The sequence below is a fragment of the Salvelinus namaycush genome, chromosome 17, assembly GCF_016432855.1.
Source record: "Salvelinus namaycush isolate Seneca chromosome 17, SaNama_1.0, whole genome shotgun sequence".
Classification (NCBI taxonomy): domain Eukaryota; kingdom Metazoa; phylum Chordata; class Actinopteri; order Salmoniformes; family Salmonidae; genus Salvelinus; species Salvelinus namaycush.
In genome coordinates, this window is record NC_052323.1 from 15,649,048 (window position 1) to 15,676,299 (window position 27,252).

Genomic DNA, 27,252 nt, shown 5'->3' on the forward strand with positions numbered 1-27,252 from the left:
TTAACACATGAACAGTGTTAGCTTCATACCCCCTGCAGGATGGAAAGGAAGTCTCTGCGTCATAAAACCTCTCTGTTAAGGCCTGTTAAAGCTACATCCAAAGACTGACGTTTGTTGACATGTTGTGCTCACCGGATGAAATCGTTTAGTGTAACAACACTTTTATCCCAAAAATGTGTAGTGTCCTAATTCTTTCAAACCTCAATTAACTGTCATGATCAATACTATGTATTTCTAAACAGTTTTGTGATAACATCACAGCCCACTCTTCAGAAAAACATCTAGAACTCTGTTATTAACTGTAGCGTAGACCATTTTTTGTTTCTTCCCACCAACAGATCCAATGGAAGAGATCTAAAGATTGACATTCAAGGGTACAATTGCAATATCCAGCAGCGGGAGGTAATCATTTGTGAATTACTGTAGACCACTGGAATCGAACAGAGGCATGAGGAGCCTCTTGTTAACACTGTCACGTTGCTTGAAGAGAATGAGCTTTGGTGAGTAAGAGTGACACCATGTGGTCAATTGTAGCATGACTAACACAAGTTAAAGATAGACTCAGTGATGTTTAAAGATAGACTCAGTGATGTGATGTAGATACAGAAAGTATACAGCATAGTGGGTCAATTCCCTCAACAACTAAGAGCGTTGAAGCACAAGGCTCAACTTCTCTGTTTTGGTGCCCTGGCTACCACGCTTGTGAACTGCATGAAGCGAACTCATGCACAGATACTGTGTGACTGTGTGAGAGCGAAGTCTTTCATCTCACTCATTTCAATATCTGTGGAGCTGCTCGTGGCAACGTCATTTTGCTGAGCCTACATTTAATGACCAAGCGTTGCTGTTTCACACTGACCCAAGTAAGGGTACCTCTCTAAAGGATTTTTTTTTTTTAAATGTTGTGTATTTTTCTGTCTTTTTTATTAAGGTGTTATACATTTGCACAAGTTTCTGCAAGGATGCAAGTTGTTATGAACAAGTTACTGCATGACTGCAAGTTGTTATGATGACTAAATGTCAATCTTATTTTGCCCAAATTAATTAATCTGTTTTGTTGCTATTATAAAGCTCTATTATGAACCACACCAGAACACACAGTAAACGGCAAGCGGTACCGATGCACGTCTGGAACCAGCAGGACCCCGAACAGCTACCCCCAAGCCGTAAGACTGCTAAATAGTAAACCAAATAGCTTGCCGGACTATCTGCATTGACCCTTTTTGTACTAACTCTTTTGACTCATCATATACGCTGCTGCTACTGTTTATTATCTATCCTTTTGCCAAGTCACTTTACCCCTAACTACAGTATATGTACAGATCTACCTCAATTATCTCGTACCCCTGCACAGCGACTCGATACTGGTACCCTGTGTATATAGCCAAGTCATCGTTACTCATTGTGTTATTCTTTTTCACTTTTTTCTCTGCATTGTTGGGAAGGGGAAGTAAGCATCTCACTGTTAGCATCTCACTGTTAGTCTACATCTGCTGTTTACAAAGCATGTGACAAATAAAATTGTGTTTGATTTTATTTTATTTACAATTAATCTGGCATGGCAGCTGACTTGAAATGCTGGAAGTAAAGAGAAGGGAAAAAAAGAGACAAGATATACACAATGCAACACATCCTCTGTCTCTCTCACACACAAACACAAAGGACCTACGGCCCTCTGTTTGAGCTAGGGGACTCACAAACAAGAATGAAGCTGTTTGTCTTTCCTGGGATTGGTAAACATCCTCAACACAAACACTGTCTTGGCCGCAGCGCCAGCGAGAGGGCAGAAACTCACACCATCAGGGAGGGCAGCTGCACTCTCACTCCACCTTTGATGTCTTTAGGGCAGAGCTGACAATGAAGTCCCCTAACGTCTTGATCCTTTTTATTGGAGCTTGGATGTTACAAATTGATACGCCATGTCTGTAATGGGATATTGTATGTTTAAAAATAGTACACAATCTGGTTCTGTCAATTACTGTTATATGGTGTTAGGCTTACATATGGAGTTAAGTGAGATATGTAAAGTGGCCTATGAATTTTCCTTTAGATTAGGGCAGTAAAATGAAATGCTGTACTGTTGTACAATATTCCTGTTAAAAAAAGGTTTAAATCAGAAATGTACGCGCCAAAGGAAAGAAGAGGATATAAGGTGAGTGATGGCTGTTTTACACAGAGGAGGATATCCCAATTACTTAAAACAAGTGACCCGTTTAAATATATGACCTGGGCCTGCATCTGCACACAGACACACACACACACAGACCAAGGCGCAGGTGTAATGAATATCACTCTATTGCTTAACTATTGCCTGGGGGGGAACTAACCTGCAGTCCTCCTCCCGGTCCTGCCCTCCCTCCCTCACCAAACAGAACCCCCTCCATCCCATCTACCACTGGGCTAGACAGCAAGGCATTTGTTTTAGACCACAGCTTGCACTCCCAACCCCAGGCTCTGTCTGGCCTCCACATGCAGGCCCTAAATGCCACGCTGATCCTCAACACTAGGGCCCCTCAGGGGTGCGTGCTTAGTACCCTCCTATACTCCCTGTTCATCCACGACCGAGTGGCCAAGCACGACTCCAACACCATCATTAAGTTTGCTGACGACACAACAACGGTAGGCCTGATCACTGACAACGATGAAACAGCCTATAGAGAGGTCAGAGACCTGGCAGTGTGGTGCCCAGACAACAACATCTCTCTCAATGCAAGACAAAGGAGCTGATCGTGGACTATAGGAAAAGAAGGGCCGAACAGGCCCCCATTAACATCGACGGGACTGAAGTGGAGCGGGTCTAGAGTTTCAAGTTCCTTTGTGTCCACATCACCAACAAACTATCATGGTCCAAACACACCAAGATAGTTGTGAAGAGGGCACAACAACACCTTTCCCCCCCAGGAGAAAGATTTAGCATGTGTCCCCAGATCCTCAAAAAGTTCTACAGCTGCACCATCGAGAGCATCCTGACCGGTTGCATTACTGCCTGGTATGGCAACTGCTCAGCATCTGACCGGAAGGTGCTACAGAGGGTAATGCGTACGGCCCAGTACATCACTGGGGTCAAGCTTCCTGACAACTAGGACCTATATACTAGGCGGTGTCAGAGAAATTCCCAAAAAATTGTTAAAGACTCCAGTCACCCAAATCATAGACTGTTCTCTCTGCTACCGCACGGCAAGCAGTATCGGAGCACCAAGTCTAGGACCAAAAGGCTCCTTAATTCTCTCTGCTACCGCACGGCAAGCAGTATCGGAGCACCAAGTCTAGGACCAAAAGGCTCCTTAACACCTTCTACCCCCAAGCCATAAGACTACTGAACAACTAAACTAATCAAATGGCCACCTAAATGGCCACCTATTACATTGAACACCCCCCCCCCCCCCCCCCTTTGTTTTTACACTGCTGCTACTCGCTGTTTATTATCTATGCATAGTCACTTTACAAATTACCTTGATTAACCTGTTCCCCCACACATTGAGCCCTGTATATAGCCTCGTTATTGTTATGTAAATTGTTTTTAACTTTAGTTTATTTAGTAAATATTTTATTAACTCTATTTCTGAAACTACATTGTTGGTTAAGGGCTCGTAAGTAAGCATTTTACGGTAAGATCTACACCTGTTGTATTCAGTGCATGTGACAAATATAATTTGATTTGATTTAAATCAATGACCACATAGAGACTACAGAGGGCAACCCCACGTGTACATACTGTGACATTCAAGTGTCCCTTCAACAGACTCATGGTGTGTGGAGTCGTTTCAACAGACTCGTGGTGTGTGGAGTCGTTTCAACAGACTCGTGGTGTGTGGAGTCGTTTCAACAGACTCGTGGTGTGTGGAGTCGTTTCAACAGACTCGTGGTGTGTGGAGTCGTTTCAACAGACTCGTGGTGTGTGGAGTCGTTTCAACAGACTCGTGGTGTGTGGAGTCGTTTCAACAGACTCGTGGTGTGTGGAGTCGTTTCAACAGACTTGTGGTGTGTGGAGTCGGCTCCTTCTTTTCCTTTTTCTTTAAAAAAATCCTCCATATCTTTTTTTTTTGTCTACTTCATTTATACCGCTTCTTGAATTCAGTAAATGAGCAGTTCCTGTATTGATCACCAGTAGCTACCTTTGCTGAGTGAATTGCTTTTGAAGATCTTAAAAACAGTGTAGTCATTGTTCATGAAGAGAAGTTCAACTAGACTGTATAAAGTCATGTGCATACTGTTTAACCATAATCCTTTTAGTGCATAGTGCATAGAGCCCCCAAAGAGTTTACCGTCACACAGATTGTGTATTATGAGAGAGAAAGTTGTGTAAAACCTCCATCTCCTGAATTTGACCAGTAACCCACCCAACAGTCTGACCTATGTAACTGTTTGCTGTCTTCAGAGCCCTCAGAGTGCTTGTTTGTACCTGCCGTGTCCCTCTGCTCGTCCGCCCAGTATGACACTCTGTAACCTCTTATCAGCCTCTCAGAGATCAAAGGCCCAGGGGGATTGTTCAGGCAATATCCCTCTCATCCTTCCCTCCTCCCTTCTCAAGACAGCCTCCCTCACAGCACTGTGTTGACCTGAACTGCCCACGCTGCTCCTGGTGGCACTTTGGACTTTCCTCCTCTTATCAATATCAAGGGCTTGCCTGGATAAGGTAGGCAGCCCCTGCCTAAGGACAGAGTTAGCCAGTGAGGGGTGCTGTTTTCTACCCCTTACCTTCCTTAGCCTAATAGCTGGGCCTATTATTAATGTTATTCAAGAGGTTATCTTCGACTGGTAAGTCTGGTTGTATATTTTACACTCTATTAGTACTATTAGGGCTTGTGACATGTCTCTCACTTTGACCGTGCGGACTCCACTGTCACACTGCTGGGACCTATTGACCCAAGGGGTATTCAACCATTTAAGTCATGACCCACAGGTTTATTCAACCATTAAGGTCATCCTGTCAGTGGTTGACCTCCTAAATGCTTTTAGAAAAGCATACAAGTTATCCATATTACTTGACCAGTACCTGTGTTCATACCTCTTCTCCTCAGTCTTACTAGGATTTAAATAGTTACCTTTTCCCAGTAAGGTCACAACAGTCCATCTGGCTAACGTTGCATGTATTTATTGGCGTGCAGGACAGCACAGTCAGACAGGGAGGACTTGTGACCAAAGTCACGACCTAGCCCTGCCCTGGATGAAGGAAATGGTCACGCTGCTCAAGCAGGTTGGGGAGAGTCTGAGGGGCTGGGCGGTCGAGCTCTAACAATGCGGGCTGCACACTCAGACTTTGGTCCACACAAAGGCCAGGGCAGACCCCTCCTCCCTGCTCACACATTGCAATAGAGCTGGAATTTCACACTGGCCTGTGAACAGCCATTCAATCAAACTACTGTTTAACCTGACTGACTTACACAGAAATCAAGATGAGTCTGGCGGGATGCGTTTAGGAAGGTGACCTCATCGACGACCCTCCTCCTCCCACCCCCGCAGCCTATACCCTCTCCACTATCTCCGCTAAATGAATGAAAGGTTCAAAGAAGCCAGTTGTTTTGACCCTCTCTCTCCCTCTCTCTCTCTACTGCACCTGCTGTCTCGACCTCTGAAGGCTCGGCTATGAAAAGCCAACTGACATTTACTCCTGAGGTGCTGACCTGTGGTAGTGGTGCAGTAAGGGCCTGAGGGCACACAGTGTGTTGTGAAATCTGTGAATGTATTGTAATGTTTTTAAAATTGTATAAACTGCCTTAATTTTGCTGGACCCCAGGAAGAGTAGCTGCTGTATTGGCAGCAGCTAATGGGGATCCATAATAAATACAAATACAAATACCTGTTACACCCTCTATAAGCACTGTGATTATTATTTGACCCTGCTGGTCATCTATGAATGTTTGAATAGCTGGAAGAACGGTCTGGCCTTAATGGCCATGTACTCTTATAATCTCCACCAGGCACAGCCAGAAGAAGACTGGCCACCCCTCAGAGCATGGCTTCTCTTTGGGGTTTTTCCTAGGTTCCTGCTTTTCTATGGAGTTTTTCCTAACCACTGTGCTTTTACATCTGCAACGCTTGCTCTTTGGGGTTTTAAGCTGGGTTTCTGTATGAGCACTTTGTGACATCTGCTGATTGATTGAGTTGTCATGGTGACTGAGTATCAGACAGGCAAAGAGTAGGGTACCTTATTAATTTAGTATAAAATTATTGGCTGCACAGTCAAATGAGAGCTGTGAATACATAGCTCGTCTGAATATGGCATCTACAGAGGCATGTACAGTTGAAGTCGGAAGTTTACATACATCTCAGCCAAATACATTTAAACTCAGTTTTTCACAATCCCTGACATTTAATCCTAGTAAAAATTCCCTGTTTTAGGTCAGTTAGGATCACCACTTTATTTTAAGAATGTGAAATGTCAGAATAATAGTAGAGAGAATTATTTATTTCAGCTTTCATTTCTTTCATCACATTCCCAGTGGAACAGAAGTTCACATACACTCAATTAGTATTCGGTAGCATTGCCTTTAAAATGTTTAACATGGGTCAAACGTTTCAGGCAGCCTTCCACAAGCTTCCCACAAAAAGTTGAGTGAATTTTGGCCCATTCCTCCTGACAGAGCTGGTGTAACTGAGTCAGGTTTGTAGGCCTCCTTGCTCGCACACGCTTTTTCAGTTCTGCCCACAAATTTTCTATGGGATTGAGGTCAGGGCTTTGTGATGGCTACTCCAATACCTTGACTTTGTTGTCCTTCAGCCAATTTGCCACAACTTTGGAAGTATGCTTGGGGTCATTGTCCATTTGGAAGACCCATTTACAACCAAGCTTTAACTTCATGACTGATGTCTTGAGATGTTGCTTCAATATATCCACATAATTTTTCTGCCTCATGATGCCATCTATTTTGTGAAGTGCACCAGTCCCTCCTGCAGCAAAGCACCCCCACAACATGATGCTTCCACCCCCGTGCTTCACGGTTGGGATGGTGTTATTCGGCTTGCAAGCCTCCCCCTTTTTCCTCCAATCATAATGATGGTCATTATGGCCAAACAGTTCTATTTTTGTTTCATCAAACCAGAGGACATTTCTCCAAAAAAGTACGATCTTTGTCCCCATGTGCAGTTGCAAACCGTAGTCTGGCTTTTTTATGGCGGTTTTGGAGAGGTGGCTTCTTCCTTGCTGAGCGGCCTTTCAGGTTATGTCGATATAGGACTCGTTTTACTGTGGATATAGATACTTTTGTACCTGTTTCCTCCAGCATCTTCACAAGGTCCTTTGCTGTTGTTCTGGGATTGATTTGCACTTTTCGCACCAAAGTATGTTCATCTCTTGGAGACAGAACGCGTCTCCTTCCTGAGCGGTATGACGGCTGCATGGTACCATGGTGTTTATACTTGCGTACTATTGTTTGTACAGGTGAACATGGTACCTTCATGCGTTTGGAAATGAACCAGACTTGTGGAGGTCTACCATTTTTTTCTGAGGTCTTAGCTGATTTCTTTTGATTTTCCCATGATGTCAAGCAAAGAGGCACTGAGTTTGAAGGTAGGCCTTGAAATACATCCACAGGTACACCTCCAATTAACTCAAATGATGTCAGAAGCTTCCAAAGCCATGACATAATTTTCTTGAATTTTCCAAGCTGTTTAAAGGCACAATTCCCACTGGAATTGTGATACAGTGAATTATAAGTGAAATAATCTGTCTGTAAACAATTGTTGGAAAAATGACTTGTGTCATGCACAAAGTAATAACTATAGTTTGTTAATTAACAAGAAATTTGTGGAGTGGTTGAAAAACAAGTTTTAATGACTCCAACCTAAGTGTATGTAAACTTCTGACTTCAACTGTATGTACTCAACAGGGCAGCCTTACATAGCTTGAGGTAAGAATAAGGGGGCCAATTGCACCCTAGGGAAAGAGAGGCACCGCCAGACCCCTCGTCTGGGTCAACTGCCCTTTGGCCAGAGCTGTGGAGACACCACAAGGCCCCCATCTTCTCAATGGACTACTCCACCTCTCTCTACCTGTCCATGGGATGGATCAAGGTGTGGGGCTGAACATCAAACAGGCCTGAGCCTTTGATGTGGATGGAAACACAAACGCTGATTTGATAAGAGTCGTAACAGCTTATTTGTCCCCTTTAGTTATTCATGGGATCCTTGTTGAATGTCTATGTCTTCAAAGAGCTTGCTTCCATGGGCTGGTTGTACAGTAGCCATGGTGGTTCTGAGAGGGCTCTGACCTGCTAGGTCGAGGGGGTCTGGGGGCAGGCCATCTGGCTTCCTGTTCCTTAGATTTGATATTGATTTATTGGTCGTACATGTGAAGATAGGACACCAGCTGCCAGGAGAAGCCCAGAGCTGTTAGCTCTCCCCCTACCCAGCCTCCTCCTCACAGACAGACAATGGGCTACCCCTTAATTTGCATCTTTGAAGACACAACCAAGTATCAGCGTGTAGTAAGACACACAGTAATACATAAAATCTAGTATTCTTCAAAAAGAATATATGAATTGTTTTCATTAATAGGCAAATGGACTCATTTTTCAACCAGGAAAGGGACACACTGTTTGACATGTAATTTCTCATTGAATGTTCCCAAAACAAAATAAAACAAAACGTTCAGGAAAGTCAGCCAAGGTTTTATTTGATTTTGAAAAGCTATTACAGTTGAAGTCGGAAGTTTCCATACACCTTAGCCAAATACATTTAAACTCAGTTTTTCACAATTCCTGACATTTTATCCTAGCAAAAGAATCCCTGTCTTAGGTCAGTTAGGATCACCACTTTAATAGTAGAAGAATTATATATTTCAGCTTTAATTTCTTTCATCACATTCCCAGTGGGTTAGAAGTTTACATATACTCAATTAGTATTTGGTAGCATTGCCTTTAAATTGTTTAACTTGGGTCAAACGTTTCAGGTAGCCTCCCACAATAAGTTGGGTGAATTTTGCCCAAACAGTTATATTTTTGGTTTCATCAGACCAGAGGACATTTCTCCAAAAAGTACGATCTTTGTCTCCAAGTGCAGTTGCAAACCGTAGTCTGGCTTTTTTATGGCGGTTTTGCAGCAGTGGCTTCTTCCTTGCCGAGCGGCCTTTCAGGTTATGTCGATATAGGACTCGTTTTACTATGGATATAGATACTTTTGTACCTGTTTCCTCCAGCATCTTCACAAGGTCCTTTGCTGTTGTTCTGGGATTGCTTTGCACTTTTCGCACTAAAGTACATTCATCTCTATTAGACAGAACGCGTCTCCTTCCTGAGTGGTGTGACAGCTGCGTGGTCCCATGGTGTTTATACTTGCGTACTACTGTTTGTACAGATGAATGTGGTCCCTTCAGGCGTTTGGAAATTGCTCCCAAGGATGAAACAGACTTGTGGTGGTCTACAATTCTTTTTCTGAGGTCTTGGCTGATTTCTTTTGATTTTCCCATGATGACAAGCAAAGAGGCACTGAGTTTGAAGGTAGGCCTTGAAATACATCCACAGGTACACCTCCAATTAACTCAAATTATGTCAATTAGCCTATCAGAAGCTTCTAAAACCATGACATAATTTTCTTGAATTTTTCAAGCTGTTTAAAGGCATAGTCAATTTAGTATATGTGAACCTCTGACCCACTGGAATTTGTGATACAGTGAATTATAAGTGAAATAATCTGTCTGTAAACAATTGTTGGAAGAATGACTTGTGTCATGCACAAAGTAGATGTCTTAACCGACTTGCCAAAACTATAGTTTGTTAACAAGAAATTTGTGGAGTGGTTGAAAAACTAGTTTTAATGACTCCAACCTTAGTGTATGTAAACTTCCGACTTCAACTGTATACTTTGTATATGTATTAATATCCACTGGCTGATGTAAAATATCCTATATCTGAATTTGTAGTATGCAGTAAAAAAGGTGAAGAACACTTCATTAATCACAACTACATTGCAGTGGTGTGTGGGTCATTGCTAACAATCAGCGGTAAGCTTTCACAGTTAACCCATTACTGAAACCATTCATTTAAAAGCGGGCTTCTGTGCATAACAACTCTCTCTCCTTCCTGTGAAGTGGGTCAGAGTGTGTCCTCTCTACTGTAGGCCGGAGGTGTTGACACAGTGCCTGGGTTATGCTTATCCCTCATCTCTCCCACTATTTCATCCCCCTCCGTCCCCACCACACCCCTCCGTCCCCACCCCCCATCCTCCCTTTCCCACCCTCCCTTCCCAACACAGGCCTGTGATGTGCCTGTACATTATAATGAGGCGGGAACTGTATTGCAGTAGTCTCTGGGCCTGGCACCAGTCTGTGAGGAGAAGGGGGAACCCAGGTCTGTTTGCACGAGCGCTGGTCACAGGTGCCCCCTACAGCCTAGTATAATTACCCAGCAACATTCCAAACCACAGTTGCAGTTCCTCCAGCACTCCCACTTCAACGTGGAAGATCAAGAGTACATTTGCGCGTGACATACATGGCATGACAATGCCCCACCCAGCCTCCTCCTGCTGCTATATGTCAGGCCCTTGGACGTGGAGACGGTGGAGAAAGAAAGGCTGAGGCTCCCGCGCCTCAGAGGGGAGGAAATACCTATTCAGGGAGAAAGCTGGGCAAGCAGGAGGGCAAAGGATAGAGCCAGTGCTCTATTCCTGTCTCATACAAAGGGCTGTGGGTGATGACATTGTGATTGAAGGGGACAGTTGACACTGAGGTTCAGACAGCGTAGATCGTGTGGCAACACATACCTTGGGTGTCTTGTTAAATCGCTCAGGCACTAACTGATAAGATGCAGCACACACACGTGCACACTTCACACCACCTATCTTTCAAGACGTCCAGCTCATTATCTTGTATTAGGAACCGCATGCATATGACAGTGAGATCAAAGGGGTCTTTCCTAGCACTTTCAAAGGAAGCACTGGGTCTTTTATTGCTCTTGCGACCAGGGAAAATTCTCATTCCCACTCTGACATTCTTCAATTAGAGAACGGTGACAGAGTTAAGAGGAGTCTTCTGAAACCGAGCGCCTTCGCACGCTTAGATGTTATTAGAGTGTTCAATTATTTTAAGCCTGACTCCTGTCTATCTCCAACAAAGGCAGTTACTGCATGTAGATATAAAAAGTGTTGTGTTAACTTCAGAAATGCCTTTGGTGACTTATTATCGGTTCCTGACCTAATATGATAAATTATATTTAAGTCTACAAAGTTTCCATAGAAATATGAATGAGTGAAACATGTTAATTAATTGATCATTCATAATCGAGGCCAATCCTCTTTTCCCCCATTTTCATCAAGATCAATAGCTCAGCATTTAGTGGTAAAACCTCACCCACTCACCCACCCCCAGTGAAGCCCCAGAGCGAGGAGGATCGAGAAGGGGGGAGAAACCTCTTTTGAACAGGCTGTCATTTCCTCTGGAGGGCTCTGTTATTCCAGTAGCCTTTGTGAATGAGCCAAGTGGCCACAGACAGGAGGTGGCTCTTCACAGGCAGCTGAGGTTGTCAGCCCAGCAGGGGAGGGAGGTGCTCCAAGCAGGCAGACACAGGCAGAAAACAAACATGGGCCTTAACAGGAAAGGAACTACAAGATAGGAGAGAAGGAATTGATGAGAGGGGGATACATGTATGGCTAATTTATAGATGTTTCAAAATAAATATGACAACGTATGTCATTCACATTTTAATCACTTTTCACCCTTAATTCAAAGCATTCCTACCTAAACCCAAATAAGAATTCCTGAATGAGTAGGTGTGTCCAAACTTTTGACTGGTACTGTATATTTGTATATATGTATATATATATTATTATTATTTTAATAAAAAATGTTATTCTCCGGACTCCGACATTGCACGTCCTAACATTTCTATATTTCTTAATTCCATCATTTTACTTTTAAGATTCGTGTGTATTGTTGTGTATTGTTAGATATTACTGCACTGTTGGAGCTAGGAACACAAGCATTTTCCCATTAACATCTGCTAAATATGTGTATGCGACAAAAAAAAATGGAAGAGAACCTTGATGTCCCCAGTAACATAAAGTTACTGGGCTTAGACTACCCCCTAGTGGTCTTTACAATAAGTGGAATGCTTGTAATAACAGATCATTAGTGGAAGCTGAACGACTTCATTAACTATTTGTATCCGGTGAACAATGGAGTTTGTGGCTAATTTAAATAAACACAAATCATCCTTGAATTATTAAGAAGATAGTTAAATCTATGAACCTCTTAGCTTGACATATCTTTTTGAGGCAATTGGGGTCATGACTCATGCATAGGAGGCTGTAACATAAGTGAATCATTTATAAATAGGCCTATGACCTACTACTAGGTGCTCGTGCATTTTTCATTATACAATATAGTAAGTCAAGGACAGTACAGTATGAACATAAGCTAAAACTGCTTCTACAATAGAAATCCCTCATCACGCTTGTAGGCGATGTCATGGCAACGTTGGCGAGCGAAACTCATGCGTAGAATTACGTCATCGGGTCTAACGTTCGTCACGCGCCAAACTGCGCATGTGCACGCCGTCATCTCAAACGCTCTACTTCGACTTTTTCACTTTCACGAGGTTTGAGTAATAATACGTTCAACTACATAATACATTGGCTCCAATCTAGGTTGTGCCTTTACATTTCGATAAAATTAACACCATTTCACTTCTCAAATACCAAACCCTGGGTTGGTCTGTTTCGCAAGCGTTCCCAGTTTTCTCGCGATGTTGCGCTTCTGGGTTTAGAAACTCTGCGGTAAAGTACAGTACATTTTGGGCTCCCGAGTGGCGCAGCGGTCAAAGCACTGCATCACAGTGCTAGAGGCGTCACTACAGACCCTGGTTTGATTCCAGGCTCTATCACAACTGGCCGTGATTGTGAGTCCCATAGGGCGGCGGACAATTGGACCAGCGTCGTCCGGGTTCGGGTTTGGCTGAGTTAGGCCATCATTGTAAATACTAATTAGTTCTTAAACTGACATGCCTAGTTAATTAAATAAATAAAAATAAAAAACGTTAATACATTAAATAGCCACCAGAGGACACACTTTTTCCTGGAAGAGAACCTTGATGTCCCCACGCCTGTCCAGTGCATTCAGTATCGGCCATGTCTGGTTGCTAGACAGAATAAAGCTTTTGTCAAATGTGATGTAAAAAGTATGTTTGTTTTTTGCATTTTAGCTAATCCTACACCTTTAACTAATCGTAACTTAATTATCCTAACCTGCTGCGTAAACTCTCATTAACCTGATATGAAAAGTCAAATTTGACAAAAGCTTTATCCCTTCTAGACAAAACCCTCAGTACACCCTCCCCTCAGACCAACGTGACAGGAATCAGAATTGCGGATGACGGTGCCACTGGGTTTTGTTTTCAGTTGGCCTTAGATAAACAAGCGGTGCTGCTGGTCCTACAGACAATCTACCGATGAGGTAGTAGAATCGGCTAGGGAAGTCGGTTACATACAGAGCTAGAGTAATGGCAACAGTTAAACCAGATGACAGACTGACAAATTCTCAGGGCTTTATGTGCGTTGGTTTTGCGGGAGTTTTCAGTAAAACTGTCACGTCGCCTTTGGAGTTGGTGAAAATCAAGAGTCAAGTAGGCACATTTCACTGTAAAAAAGGCTTTCTGCACAGCTTTCTTGTCGTCTACCAGAATGAAGGCCTACGAGGATTTTGGAAGGGAAACCTCGTCTCCTGTCTCCGCCTGTTTCCTTACAGCGCCGTCCATTTGGCAACATACAAACAGTGAGTGAATAAGCAATTTGTGTTTGAGTTATGATACGTTTATTTTAGACAACTATCTATAACGTTAGAGCAGGTGTTGGCAATTCCAGTCCTCAGGGGCCTGTGTCAGTTTTTCCCCAGCCAACACACCTGACTCAAACAATCAGTATCTTCAGTTTTAGAATTTGATTATTCAGCTGTGTTTGCGCGGGGTGGAGAAAATGTGTGACACAAATTAGGCCCCGAGGACTAGAGTTGCCCACCCCTGCGTTAGAACTAGCAGTATCAGAGCCGAGACACACGCATTTGACCCTCTTATTGAAAAGTACAGCTTTTATTAGTCCAGTGTGTAGTCAGCGCTTTAACTTTCAACTGTGCTCCAAATCGTTTTGAAATCCGAGCGCCTGCAATTTAAAATCACGAGTGGAATTTAAAATCACGAGTGGAATCTCAATGTCCTGTCTTGCCGCGGCACATTGAAGCATATGATTGCTCTAGTTATGTAAAGGATAAAGGGGATTGGATTCGCGTTTTAAAGAAACGCCCCTCAATGTAATGTTCGGTAGCGTTGTTTTATCTACAATGTTGTCAGCAAAATTAGGTTGCTATTAAAAATTAGGTTGCTCCCGTCCCTATTGCAGAATGCAGCCTTTTGACAGCATGTTCTAAAGTCGATTTAATCCACTCTTGCATTAGTCCCCTCGTTTGGTGATTGGCATTTAGGCTGTGACAACGAAAAAGCAGACAGACCTACAGTGTGTTTTAGCAGGGAAGTTTGGTAGGGTGACCTGATTTGTAACTATGAAAATAATTTTGTTAGATTGTAAACCTAAATGTGTACATTTGATTCTAGAGGGGGTACAATAAATAAAACAACTTGGGTAGAGTGTAGTGGCAGATTTATGTAATATTTTCTTAACTATATTTTACTAGCTATTTACTTTATTTAGTCTGATCAGTGGAACAATTCTCATTCTTAACAAAGGGATAAAATATGGGGTAATTACTGTGCTTGTCAGCAAGAACATGGCTCTTATTCCCCACACTAAATTTATTATTCCACTTTATTCCACTTCTTCCCTATTTTTGCCAGCATAACCACATATTTGAAATCTGATATCCCTACTTGTTTCTTTGAAAATTGAGGATATCGCTTCAAAAATGCATTAATGGACAGTTTTGACTAAATCATACAAAAGGCATTGGATATTAAATGCTACAGGAATGAAATATAATTTGACATTTTAGTATTGTGCAAAGCAGAGATGGTAGGGGGACTCACAACTCAAACGCATCATATTTTGTCTATGTAGAGTAAAATGATGGCAAATATCTTCAACTACTATAGTAGGCATACACCACCTGAATATTGATATTCATTAGATTCTTCTTGAAGGTTGGGTGATCTTGAGAAATTGTTATAACAAGAACATTTTCAAACACCCAGCACTTGGGAAACATAGATCAGGGAAGGCCAACCCTCCTGGGGAGCCAGCAGGATTTTCTTCCAGAACTGTTTAAAAAGGGAGTTAACCCAAATTACAAAATGTTTGTGTCCTTACCTCGAAAGCAGTCTATGGACAAGACGACTGCAATCTATAATTTGGTTGCCATCAACCATTAATATTTCCTGTGCAGAGACTTGGTGTAGTGGTAACACTCCCCTGGCACGTGTCTCATACAGCTTTCCACCTGAGAACAGAGATCAATCCCTGCTTCCAACCTTCCCACGGTTTCTAGCATTTCCCAATCTCATTTCATTACTGTATGTATAAAGTGTCAAACCACAAAAAATATTAGCATACTTTACATTTCATTCCTCCAAAATCTTGATGTAACAAAGCGGTCTACTTTGAGTGTTCATTTAATGTTCAAAGCATCATGATACACCTACTTTTCCACCCTGGTTATAGGCCTAAGCCATGTCAAAATACATAGAATTGCAGGAAATTAGCTTCAAAACAAAAAAACAAAAAAAACTCCCCAGTCTAGGGATTGTGCCAGGGGGCAATGAAATTCACTTATCAAATCTCACTCCAAGCTTTCTTCAAAAGTTGGCTGCCCTGCAGTATACTGAACAAAAATATAAATGCAACATGTAAAGTGTTGGTTTCATGAGCAACATTTTCTATACTCACAAAAAGCTTATTTTTCTCATGTTGTGCACAAATTAGTTTACAACCCTGTTAGTGAGCATTTCTCTCTTGCCAAGATAATCCATCTGCCTGACAGGTGTGGCAAATCAAGAAGCTGATTAAACAGCATGATCATAAAAGGCCACTCTAAAATGTGCAGTTTTGTCACACAACACAATGCCACATGTGTCAAGGTTTGTGCAATTGGCATGCCGAATGCAGGAATGTCCCCTAGAGCTCTTACCAGAGAATTGAATGTTCATTTCTCTACCATAAGCTGCCTCCAATGTCATTTTAAAGAATTTATCAGCTGAAAATGTCCCAGTTCTTCCATGGCCTGCATACTCACCAGACATGTCACCCATTGAGCATGTTTGGGATGCTCTGGATCGACGTGTACGAAAGCATATTCCAGTTCCCCTCCAATATCCAGCAATTTCGCACAACCATTGTGGGACAGCCTTCCACAGGCCAGAATCAACAGCCTGATCATCTCTATTCAAAGGAGATGTGTCGAATTGCATGAGACAAATGGTGGTCACACCAGATACTGACTGGTTTTCTGATCCACGCCCCTACCTTTAATAAAAAATAAAATAATAAAAAATAAAAATAATAATAATTAAAGTATCTGTGACCATGTGAAATCCTTATATGAACTGTAACTGAAATCAGTGTAATTACCATGCTAGCTAGCTAACATTAATCAACCAGGCTGATAAGGGCTTGTTTGGGACAAAGAAAGAACGAGCGTGTCTTTTTACTGGGTTTACATACAGTACCAGTCAAAAGTTTGGACACACCTACTCATTTCAGGGTTTTTATTTATTTTTTACTATATTCTACATTGTAGAATAACACAGAAGACCACTAAACTATGAAATAACACATGGAATCATGTAGTAACTAAAGTGTTAAACAAATCAAAATATATTTGAGATTCTTCAAAGTAGCCACACTCTGCCTTTAATGACAGCTTTGCACACTCTTGGCATTCTCTCAACTAGCTTCATGAGGTAGTCACAGACATCTCAACATCAACTGTTCAGAGGAGACTGTGTGAATCAGGACTTCATGGTCTGATTCACCACTACTAAGGGACACATAAGAAGACTTGCTTGGGCCAAAAAACATGAGCATTGGACATTAGACTGGTGGAAATCTGTCCTTTGGTCTGATGAGTACAAATTTGAGATTTGATTCCAATTGCCATGTTTTTGAGATGCAGAGTAGGTGAACGGATGATCTTTGCATGTGTGGTTCCCACTGTGAAGCATGGAGGAGGTGTGATAGTGTTACCAGCAAAGCACCGCCACACCGTCAGTGATTTATTTAGAATTCAAGGCACACTTAACCAGCATGGCTACCACAGCATTCTGCTGTGATAAACCATCCCATCTGGTTCACGTTTAGTGGGACTATCATTTGTTTTCCAACAGGACAATGACCCAAAACACACCTCCAGGCTGTGTAAGGGCTATTTGACCAAGAAGGAGAGTGATGGAATGATGCGTCAGATGACCTGGACTCCACAGTCCCTCGACCTCAACCCAATTGAGATGGTTTGGGTTGAGTTGGACCATAGAGTGAAGGAAAAGCAGCCAACAAGTACTCAGCATATGTGGGAACTCCTTCAAAACTGTTGGAAAAGCATTCCAGGTGAAGCTGGTTGAGTGCCAAGAGTGTGCAAAGCTGTCAAGGCAAAGGGTGGCTATTTTGAAGAATATTAAATATATTTTGATATGTTTAACACTTTTTTGGGTTAGTACATGATTCCATATGTGTTATTTCATAGTTTTGATGTCTTCATTATTCTACAATGTAGAAAATAGTAAAAATAAAAACCCCTTGAATGAGTAGGTGTGTCAACTTTAGGCTGGTACTGTATTTGCAAAGACCGATAGATTATATGATTATTTAGCTAGACGTAGTTTGAAATGAACACATCTGCGGAACCGGTATTATTGTTGATCCACCGTGGAGCATTATAATTATTAAATCCAACTCACTTCAGGTGTTTTTAGATTCCATCTATTCTTGACCAATCAGATGGTTCTGAAAACTCAGCCAACTATGGTGTCACTTCAGAGAAAAACACCCTGGTTTTAGTTGTGTAATCCCACTTGACCATTTCACTTGACATACCCAAATCTAACTGCCTGTAGCTCAGGACCTAAGGCTATGCATATTCTTGATTCCATTTGAAAGGAAACACTTTGAAGTTTGTGGAAATGTGAAATTAATGTAGGAGAATATAACACATTAGAACTGGTAAAAGATAATACAAAGTAAAACCAAGAGATGCAAGGGAAGCCATAATGTATTATTCCAGCCCAGGCCGCAATTTAGATTTTGGACACTAAATGGCAGCAGTGTGTGCAAGGTTTTAGACTGATCCAATGAACCATTGCATGTCTGTTCAAAACTTTGTATCAAGACTGCCCAAATGTGCCTAATTTGGTTTATTAATAACTTCAAGTTCCTAACTGTGTACTCTCCTCAAACAATAGCATGGTATTCGTTCACTGTAATAGCTACTGTAAATTGGACAGTGCAGTTAGATTATCAAAAATGTAAGCTTTCTGCCCATATCAGATATGTCTATGTCCTGGGAAATTTTCTTGTTACTTACAACCTCATGCTAATCGCTTTAGCTTACGTTAGCTCAACCGTCCCGATCCTGTAGAGGTTCAGTAAATCAGGTGTTAACAAAAGGTACATATGACTTGGCACAAGGGGGGAGCTCAGAACTAGTTTTTACCTTTTTAAGTGTGTATTTTACTGTATTTATACTTGGAATATCACTTTTCAATAGCAAATGTTCACAAATCGCTGGAGAATGTCTTTAATATTCTGTGTTATGGTGGATTCTCAATGGAGAATGTGATATTTGCATAGTATGTTTACTCTCTATTAAAGCTGTTCTTGAAATAGATGCTCTGTTACAGTTATGTAACACAGTTACTTATTTCTATAATTTCTGGAAGTATCGTATTGAAAAACATGAAGCCATAATCATACATATACTCACTGGCTATACCTGCCTCACATGCATTGATGAAAGTAAATACATTTTCAAGATAAAAATTATTTAGAACAAACGTTGACCTCTGTTTTTTTGTCTTTCCAGTATCGTCCACCTCCACATGGATGAATTGGGCTACATCTCTCAGTGGAGGGCCATCTTAGCTGGTGGGCTAGCTGGTGTAAGTGCTGCACTGGCCACGTACCCTTTGGAGGTGGCAGAGACTCGCCTCATAGCTCAGAACTGCAGAGAGCCCACATACAGGGGGGTGGTCCACACGCTCTCCAAGATATACCAGACCGAAGGCCTTCGAACACTCTACAGTGGCTTCTCTCTCACAGTCCTAGGTACACACGTCTGTATACTACAGAAATGTGGAGAAAGATGTTCCTAAGAAAAGCTACACAATGATTCAGTGTAACTCAATGTTTCCCAAAATCGGTCCTGGGGACCTTAAGGAGTGTACGTTTTTGTTTTTTGTCCTAGTACTACAGAACTGATTCAAATAATCAACTCATCAAGCTTTTTAGTTTGGGAAACGCTGGTATAACTATATAAAGTGTTCGTAGTCTGCTTACTTGTGAAACACCCTTTGCCCCTCTTACAACCTCTTGAGTTTTTAAATTTGGAACAACCAAACAAAGAATATTTATTTCAAGAGTTTATTTAGGTTGTTCTATGGGGCAGTGTTGGCATGGCTAGTAACTGTGAATCTATTCTTCCACAGGTGCGTTTCCCTTCTCCATTGGTTGCTATGCAGTCTACGTCAACTTGGATAAGCTGTGGCGGGAGCCCCAATTCCGTTTCACTCCACTACAGAACTTCATAAATGGCTGCTTAGCGGCAGGAATAGCTCAAACCTTCTCCTACCCCTTTGAAACTGTGAAAAGGAAAATGCAGGTAAGGGCCATTTTATGAGATGTAACCAGATTGGTAATACCACATCTGTCCATAAGGTGGCGGATTTGTACACTTTTGTACTGGTACCTATGACCGGTACACACTGGTAGTAAAACACTTGTCCTTTATACAATAGCCCTTGAGTGCATCTGTTTTTTTCTACTTTATAAACAAAATGCAACATAGAAGCTTAGAAATGATCCCACAAATATAATTACACTTTCAAAGTTTCTAAAATAAGATTAGGAAGACAGTTTCTTTGTACACTTTATTAACAAACAATAACTTACAATAGTTATTAAAATGTAAGTTACCATAGTTTGAGCCCAAGTATAAGTTAATGTCTCTCCTCACGTGGCCTTCTCTCTATGTATAAGAGGGTTCAGTAGGACTTTTATGAAGGACAGAATACTACATCTGTTTTCATCAACGTGTTAGGGACCTCAAGGTGCTACGGCAGCTGAGAATGTGAACACTGTTCAGGGTCTGCCTGCAATATAGATAAGTTCTCTAAATATAGCTGGCAGCTATCACACAGTGGACAAGCACACTCCTAATTGAGAAGCCAATAAAACAAACTGAACCTCTCTTTAATCCCCTCTGCCTAGTTTCAGTTATACAGAACCAACACAACTACATGCATTCAAATGAATCTAAGGCTGCAGCCACAAATCATTTCTAGTCACATGTTGCATAGAAGTCTATCTGATGATTAGGATAAAACAAGAAGTGTTAAGTAGAAACAGATGACACAACCCATAAGCGAGAATGTTTTTAAAGGAGCTTGCTTGAGGCATGGATGCAGTTATTGTTTCACTCAGCAGCCAGTATAGCATTTCCTTAACAAACTCAAACTTTGAAATCTGTAAAGGCCCTGGGACTGTGTCTTTGGGGAAGGTTCTTCTCTTGGATTGAAGTGCCCTCTAAAATGAGAATGCATCCAGTGCCGAGCCAGTTAAGTGGTTTAATGCTTGATAAAGCGAGAGGACATTTTGTTTTGGGATGTGCAGATACGGACATCCGGTGAGAATACTGCCTGAGACCACACCCACATTTGCTCAGTTCATTTGCTTATATCAAAATATTGAGTCATGCGACATCCAAGTTACAAATGTCCCTTAGCACAGATCCCTGATCAGTTTGCGCAATTATCAAACATTTGAGGAATTTCCATTGATGGAATAATTCCATTCATTCCATAGTCTCTTACTACTTGGATCACAAACACACTTTTATGAAGGTCAGTGCTATCCAGGATCCTTGGGACATCTCTACCATAAACCTTACCCGTACCATTTTCAATGTCAACTTCAATTGAAGACATTTAAAATGGTTAAGGTAAAGGGGTAGGGATGTCCCAAAGAATTTGGATAGCACTGACCCTTTTATGAGTTAGTCCTAAATATCTGTCATTTATTGATCCTAAATGTATTTATATTGGTGCTCTCCGGGGTCACTTTCCTAGTAACTGGTCTAACTGTAAAACGCTCACATTACATAATGAAGTGTCATAACTCCTCTAATCAGGAATTTTTATCCTCGTTTATCGCCAGGCCCAGAATCCTCGGCTCCCACATTACGGTGGGGCCGATGTCCACTTCACTGGAATGCTGGACTGCTTCAGGCAGGTGATCAGAAACAAGGGCATCCTGACACTGTGGAGTGGCATCACAGCCAACATGGTCAAGGTATGACAACCTAAGTCATGTTCCCGTTATTTATTTTTCCATTAGCCTATTATCGTACTGATTTATTGTGCTCTAACCCCCACCCCTCTACTAGTCCTCCTCTGTCCTGTCTGCTGTAGAGATGGTAATATACAGCCAACACACCTATATTAAACCGAGGGAGAGATGCTTTGTGGGTAATTCACGAAAGGGATATTACAAGTTGGCTGCCGTGGGTCCGCTCATTTTTCATCTCCAAATGGCTTTTCACGATGGCAGTGAAGTTGTTTGGTTTACTGGTGTAAAATCTCCTCTCATGAACAGTCTAACAATTCAATTGTGGACAAGATAATTATAACCAGGCCCTACTACCAGGGCAGTTTCTAACCTACCTCTTCACATTTTATACAGAGGCACTTCAAAAGCTATTGAGCCCACTGACATCTTCTCTGTTTTTCCTCCTTAGATTGTCCCTTACTTTGGCCTTCTCTTCAGCTGCTTTGAGATGTGCAAGCAGGTCTGTCTGTACCGCAATGGGTACATTGTGTCTCCATTGAGCTATAAGTTGGCACCAGGGGTGGACCAGAGCATGGGCCCCACTGAGGTAGAAGAGGTGAAACGGTACCTGAAGAATAAGAGTTTTCAGTCACAGCAAGGAAGTCGCTGGTAAAACTGGTGGAACAAAAACGTCTGGATTTCTGAAGGGGATGATGATCATTAGTATAGGAAAGTGTCTGAATGATGATGGAAAGGAGTCAGGAACATTTGTTGGAATGCTTCAATGCTTTGAAGATGACAATTTGGTTGATGTCAGGTCTTTTACAGCTTTGTGTTTGTGTATTAGCAACCATTTCAGAATCAGAGGTAGATCCATTGATATTTGAAAGTTGCAATGCAATCATAGGAATTGCACTTCTATACTTAATACATGGGAAAAACTTAAACTGTTTGTTCGTCAATTCCTCATTCCGAGTTAAAGTTTTTTTTAATGATAGTTTTTTGACAGTTCTGTGTTTACTACAGTTTATTCATACTTATGGGCTGCAGGTAGCCTAGAGGCTAAGAGCTTTGGGACAGTAAGCGAAAGGTTGCTGTTTTGAATCCCTGAGGTGCTGATGTGCCATTGAGCAAGGCACTTAACCCTAATTGCTCCTGTAAGTCGCTCTTGATAACAGCGTCTGCTAAATTACCATTTTTAAATGTTACGGCAATGACCTGGTTCTAACAATGGTCTTGGCCTTACGTAATGGCCATGAAGGGGAACACAAAGCACAAACCTGTTTATAAAATGGAATTATCTTACAATGCAAATGAATGCTTTTTTTCATTATATTTGTAGTGTAGTAATGACGATTTTAACGGACTTGGGTATGTCATATTTATGTGCCTTAAGGTTTCCTTTATTAATTATAGGGCTTATTTTGATGACTGTTTTAATTATGTAATTATTCACACAAGTATCTGAGTCGAAGACATTAATCAGTTGCTAACTTTCATAGCACATACTGTATCAGTGTGTGTTGTGAACCTAGCAATAAGATTGTCACTGAGAATTAAAGGGGAAAGGAAACACTAGGCTTTAGAATGCCAGTTCACTGTAACTAACTCCTAAAGTGTTTCCATTCCCCTTTTAAGATTACGTGTATACGGTATGTAATACATTTGATGGATGAAACTATGCAAATGTATAATGAATTGTTTTAGATTGAGATGATTCAGAATCATTTAAGTAAATTTCACTTGAACAGTCATTGTAATGCACAAATAAATTCCTTTGCTAAGCAAGGTGGTGTGGCTCTCCTGAACATGGGTTGACAATGTATGGATGACAACACAAATTCCATTTGTACTTATACAAAGGAAATGAATGGAGCAATCTCTCCCTCAGTATCATATTTGGCAGAACACTACATTCAGAAGAATGTATCTGATGGAAATGTTGAATACAGATTACAGAATGGGTGTACACATGTGGTTCTGTCCTTCATGATTTCTATCTCAAAGGCTCTAAGAGGTGCACCCTACAGAGAATACCCTAGTCAGGTGACTGTAACCTGATCAGCTACTGTTCCCCCAGTGTGAGCTGACCCCACCACCTTATTACAGTAGGCCTGTAGACAGCAGCATTTAATTTTCCCAAAAGATGTAATGGATATTTGAGGAGCAAATGCATTTTTTTTGTCCCAAGGAAGTTTGATCACAGGACTGACTATCATTGTCATGTTGTAGGACTGTGAGATAAGTTGTGTCAATGTCATAATATAACATATCAGATCTGCTTGACCATGGCATTTTATATAAAAGGAATTTTGAGAAACTGCGGAGTCAAGGACATTTTAACCTGGTAGTGAATGGGATGACCTTTTCCCCCTCTAAGTGTCCTCTGGCTCTCACAGCTGATGATTAACACATAGTAGACAGGAGTTTCAGCTGCTCCAAGCTGCCATGCTTTTCACATGACCTTGGGTCCAGAACTCAACCTAAAGTTGGTAAGGCATAAGCAAGGTTTGATGAGTGTTATTCACTCTCCATCAACCATGTAGGCGTACTGCACCTACAACCTATTGAATGACATGAAAGCAAAAAGTACTATTTTAAACTTTGGATAACTTTTGTGTGTATTATAGGCCAACCTTTCATGTATGATATTCATTAAATGCTTATTTTGAAATAGTTTTGGCAGAGGCCAACAACGCAGTTTAATTCAAATTCACGAAGACGGGATAAATCTCTCATCTTTCAAGCGAGGGGACAATCATTAAAATAGGTTTCCGCCTACTAAATCCACTAGCGCACCAATGGCATGCCGCCTTCCAGCTCCCGTTTTGTCTCGCGAACACAGTGGTATTAAATCCTCTCTCAACTAAATGGATCGGCCATTTCGACTGAGCCGGTATACCCCAGCAGTCCTTTCGTTGAACGGGAAGGTTTCCTTGTAACAACGTCCTCGATAACAACCGAAAATGAATGAGACCGTCATCTCGTTCGGCAAGGACTTCTTGGCTGGTGGTATTTCCGCTGCCATCTCCAAAACAGCTGTAGCCCCTATTGAAAGAATCAAGCTGCTTCTTCAGGTAAGTTTGACTGGCTTTTCAGAAATGTAATGTACTGATGTTAGCCCTTGACTCTGTAGTTTCTCAAGATCACTATCTCCTTTGAAATAAAATGCAATGCTCTTTTAAATCAAATGGCATGGTCAAACAGATTTATCAATTGTCAGTTATAATAATATATCTAACGTTAATGTTATTAGTGACATTGACAGCAAGTTAACTAGTTAGCGAGCTCCTAACGTTAACTTGGCTAATGACATTGGTGCGTTGCGAAGATGCGAGTGACCCTTCCATTTTGGTCCCTCTTCGCGTGCGGTGAGATCACTTGAGACTCAGTTCAGTAGTAGACCGGTGTCTTGGTATTTGGCTTAACTAGCTTTAAGCTTGCTTGTTGCCAAGGACTATTTCGCAACCACGCAAGTTAAGTTGACTTGTAAAAGACACCGTGTTCGTCTTATGATCATTGTCATCCCTACTACTCACATTTGTGTCCTTGCCCATTGCCATCAAATATGGCGCAGCTGGTAGTTACTAGGCCCTAGAAATTGCCAAGGTCGCAACAAACGGAGGCTTCATCCTGTGTGAACTGAGGCCTAGCGAGCACCAAGCTCGTGCGGAGGCGGGTTCTTCTGCATTGTGAATGTTGAAAGGCGAGATGTGATTGGTGCTGACTAGTTTCTTGATTTTAGCTACTACTATCCATGTACCGGTATCCACAATGTTGCCCTAGGGAATTTGATTGGCGCTTGCCCTAGGGGTGGCAGGTAGCCAAGCTGTCAGTGTTGAACCAGTAATCGGAAAGTCGCTTCTTCTAAAACCCGAGCCGACAAGGTGAAAGATCTGGTGTGCCCTTGAGCAATGCACTTAAACCTAATTTGCTCCAGGGGTGACCCTGTGAACACATTTAGCTGAGGCTCTGGTGTATGTGACAAAACATTTTGTTTGCCCATGTTTCATTACCATGAGAAGCATCATCAGGGGTGTTGGCTACTTGTCTTTGTTTATTTAGTTGGTAGTTGTCAACTTTGCTAAGAACATTGTGCAATGATTGAAGGGCACACAACATGTTGAACTCCCAATATAGCTAAGCCTTTTTGACATGTTTGTCATTAAACAGTTTCCTTTTCTCTTCAAATGTTTGATATTTCGTAAATGTATAGTATAAGCAGGAGTGGGATTTTGATTTGTCTATTTGTTTACAGGTGCAACATGCTAGCAAACAGATTACCGTTGACAAGCAGTACAAGGGCATCATGGATTGCGTCGTCCGTATCCCCAAGGAGCAGGGCTTCCTGTCGTTCTGGAGAGGCAACTTGGCCAACGTCATCAGATACTTCCCCACCCAGGCCCTCAACTTTGCATTCAAGGACAAATACAAGCAAATCTTCCTGGATGGCGTGGACAAGAAACAGTTCTGGAGATACTTCGCTGGTAACCTGGCCTCTGGCGGTGCTGCTGGAGCCACCTCCCTGTGTTTTGTGTACCCCCTCGACTTCGCCAGAACCCGACTGGCTGCTGATGTCGGTAAGGCCGGTGCTGGGCGTGAGTTCAATGGCCTGGGTGACTGCTTGAAGAAGATCTACAAGGCTGATGGTCTGAAGGGCCTGTACCAGGGCTTCTCCGTGTCTGTCCAGGGCATCATCATTTACAGAGCTTCTTACTTCGGCGTCTATGACACAGCCAAGGGTGAGTCCATGGGCTGCTCTGAGCACAGGCCTCAATCATCATATTTGAGTAGAGGATCTGCAAGTGTCTGTTTCAAAGAATGTTAGAGCCTACTTTAATCCTCTTGTTTTTTCTCTGTAGGCATGCTGCCAGATCCAAAGAACGCAAGCATCCTTGTCAGCTGGGCCATCGCGCAGTCTGTGACTGCAGTCGCCGGTCTTACATCCTACCCCTTTGATACCGTCCGTCGTCGCATGATGATGCAGTCTGGGCGCAAAGGAGGTAATTGTAAACTTTTGAGCACTTGTCAGTTTTGTTATGTTGTGTATTCAGTCACGCTATCCACAACATTGAGCTACATCTTGTGCGTACCATTCAGCCAAGGCAGAGGTAAGACCTATTTTCCATGTGTTTTGCAGGTGACATCATGTACACTGGCACCATGGACTGCTGGAAGAAGATCGCGAGGGATGAGGGTGGCAAGGCCTTCTTCAAAGGAGCCTGGTCCAACGTTCTCCGAGGCATGGGTGGTGCCTTCGTGCTAGTTTTGTACGATGAGTTGAAGAAGGTCCTCTAAACTGTTTTTATGTCCACCATAAATGTTGTGAGATGTTTAAACTGTAACATATCTTGTACAGTTGGAAGGACGGTCAAATTCCACCTTGTTTATAGGGACCAACTAGTATGTCGGTGCTAGTTGTACTGGGAAAATTGGTTCTGCACTTTTTAATTGGCCCAATGTTTGTTTTGTTTGCCCCCTCACCAGAATGTCATTCCCATAAAACAAAGGTAACTATGCCAGATCTTTAGATATCAACCCGTTTCATCCAGATGGTCTTTTTTTTTGTCAATACTGTAACAATAAAGGCAACCTACTGAATGAACCTACAATTAGCTTTTTACTTTGTGTCTGGAAGTAGCAACCCTGAATGGTGTGTAGTGATTCAACTGGCTTCCCTTCAATGTGGCTTCTCTTGAGAGCCAGCTTGTCTTATTCCTGGAGGTGTAACCTTAATCTCTGGGTTGTACTCGCCGGTTGTTGTTGGACTCCTGCCAAAGTCAGCTGACAAACTTGGACTGGCTTGGTGTAATCTATACAAACCGGTGATAAGGTTCCAAACACTGG

General features: G+C 42.0%; 2 protein-coding genes across 2 annotated transcripts; both read left to right on the forward strand.

Annotated features, from left to right (window-relative positions):
* Positions 1 to 13,011: 13,011 nt before the first annotated feature.
* On the forward strand, positions 13,012 to 23,193 carry LOC120062330 (solute carrier family 25 member 43-like). The gene is made up of 5 exons (XM_039012215.1): positions 13,012 to 13,702; positions 18,947 to 19,188; positions 19,569 to 19,741; positions 21,295 to 21,429; positions 21,875 to 23,193. Exons 1-5 carry the CDS (start codon positions 13,431 to 13,433, stop codon positions 22,076 to 22,078), a joined length of 1,026 nt encoding a protein of 341 aa, XP_038868143.1. The 5' UTR covers positions 13,012 to 13,430; the 3' UTR covers positions 22,079 to 23,193.
* A 1,077-nt stretch (positions 23,194 to 24,270) lies between these two features.
* On the forward strand, positions 24,271 to 27,017 carry LOC120062332 (ADP/ATP translocase 2-like). Its single transcript, XM_039012216.1, has 4 exons — positions 24,271 to 24,482; positions 25,664 to 26,147; positions 26,268 to 26,408; positions 26,546 to 27,017. The coding sequence occupies exons 1-4, from the start codon at positions 24,372 to 24,374 to the stop codon at positions 26,701 to 26,703; spliced, it is 894 nt and encodes a 297-aa protein (XP_038868144.1). The 5' UTR covers positions 24,271 to 24,371; the 3' UTR covers positions 26,704 to 27,017.
* Positions 27,018 to 27,252: the final 235 nt, after the last annotated feature.

Bases quoted from the DNA above. Each gene is read 5' to 3' on its own strand.
- LOC120062330 (XM_039012215.1), top strand. From the start codon at position 13,431: ATGGCAACAGTTAAACCAGATGACAGACTGACAAATTCTCAGGGCTTT. The intron at 19,742-21,294 runs GTAAGGGCCATT...GTTTATCGCCAG, and splicing joins CTGTGAAAAGGAAAATGCAG to GCCCAGAATCCTCGGCTCCC. The intron at 21,430-21,874 runs GTATGACAACCT...TTTCCTCCTTAG, and splicing joins TCACAGCCAACATGGTCAAG to ATTGTCCCTTACTTTGGCCT.
- LOC120062332 (XM_039012216.1), top strand. From the start codon at position 24,372: ATGAATGAGACCGTCATCTCGTTCGGCAAGGACTTCTTGGCTGGTGGT. The intron at 24,483-25,663 runs GTAAGTTTGACT...ATTTGTTTACAG, and splicing joins GAATCAAGCTGCTTCTTCAG to GTGCAACATGCTAGCAAACA. The intron at 26,409-26,545 runs GTAATTGTAAAC...TGTGTTTTGCAG, and splicing joins GCAGTCTGGGCGCAAAGGAG to GTGACATCATGTACACTGGC.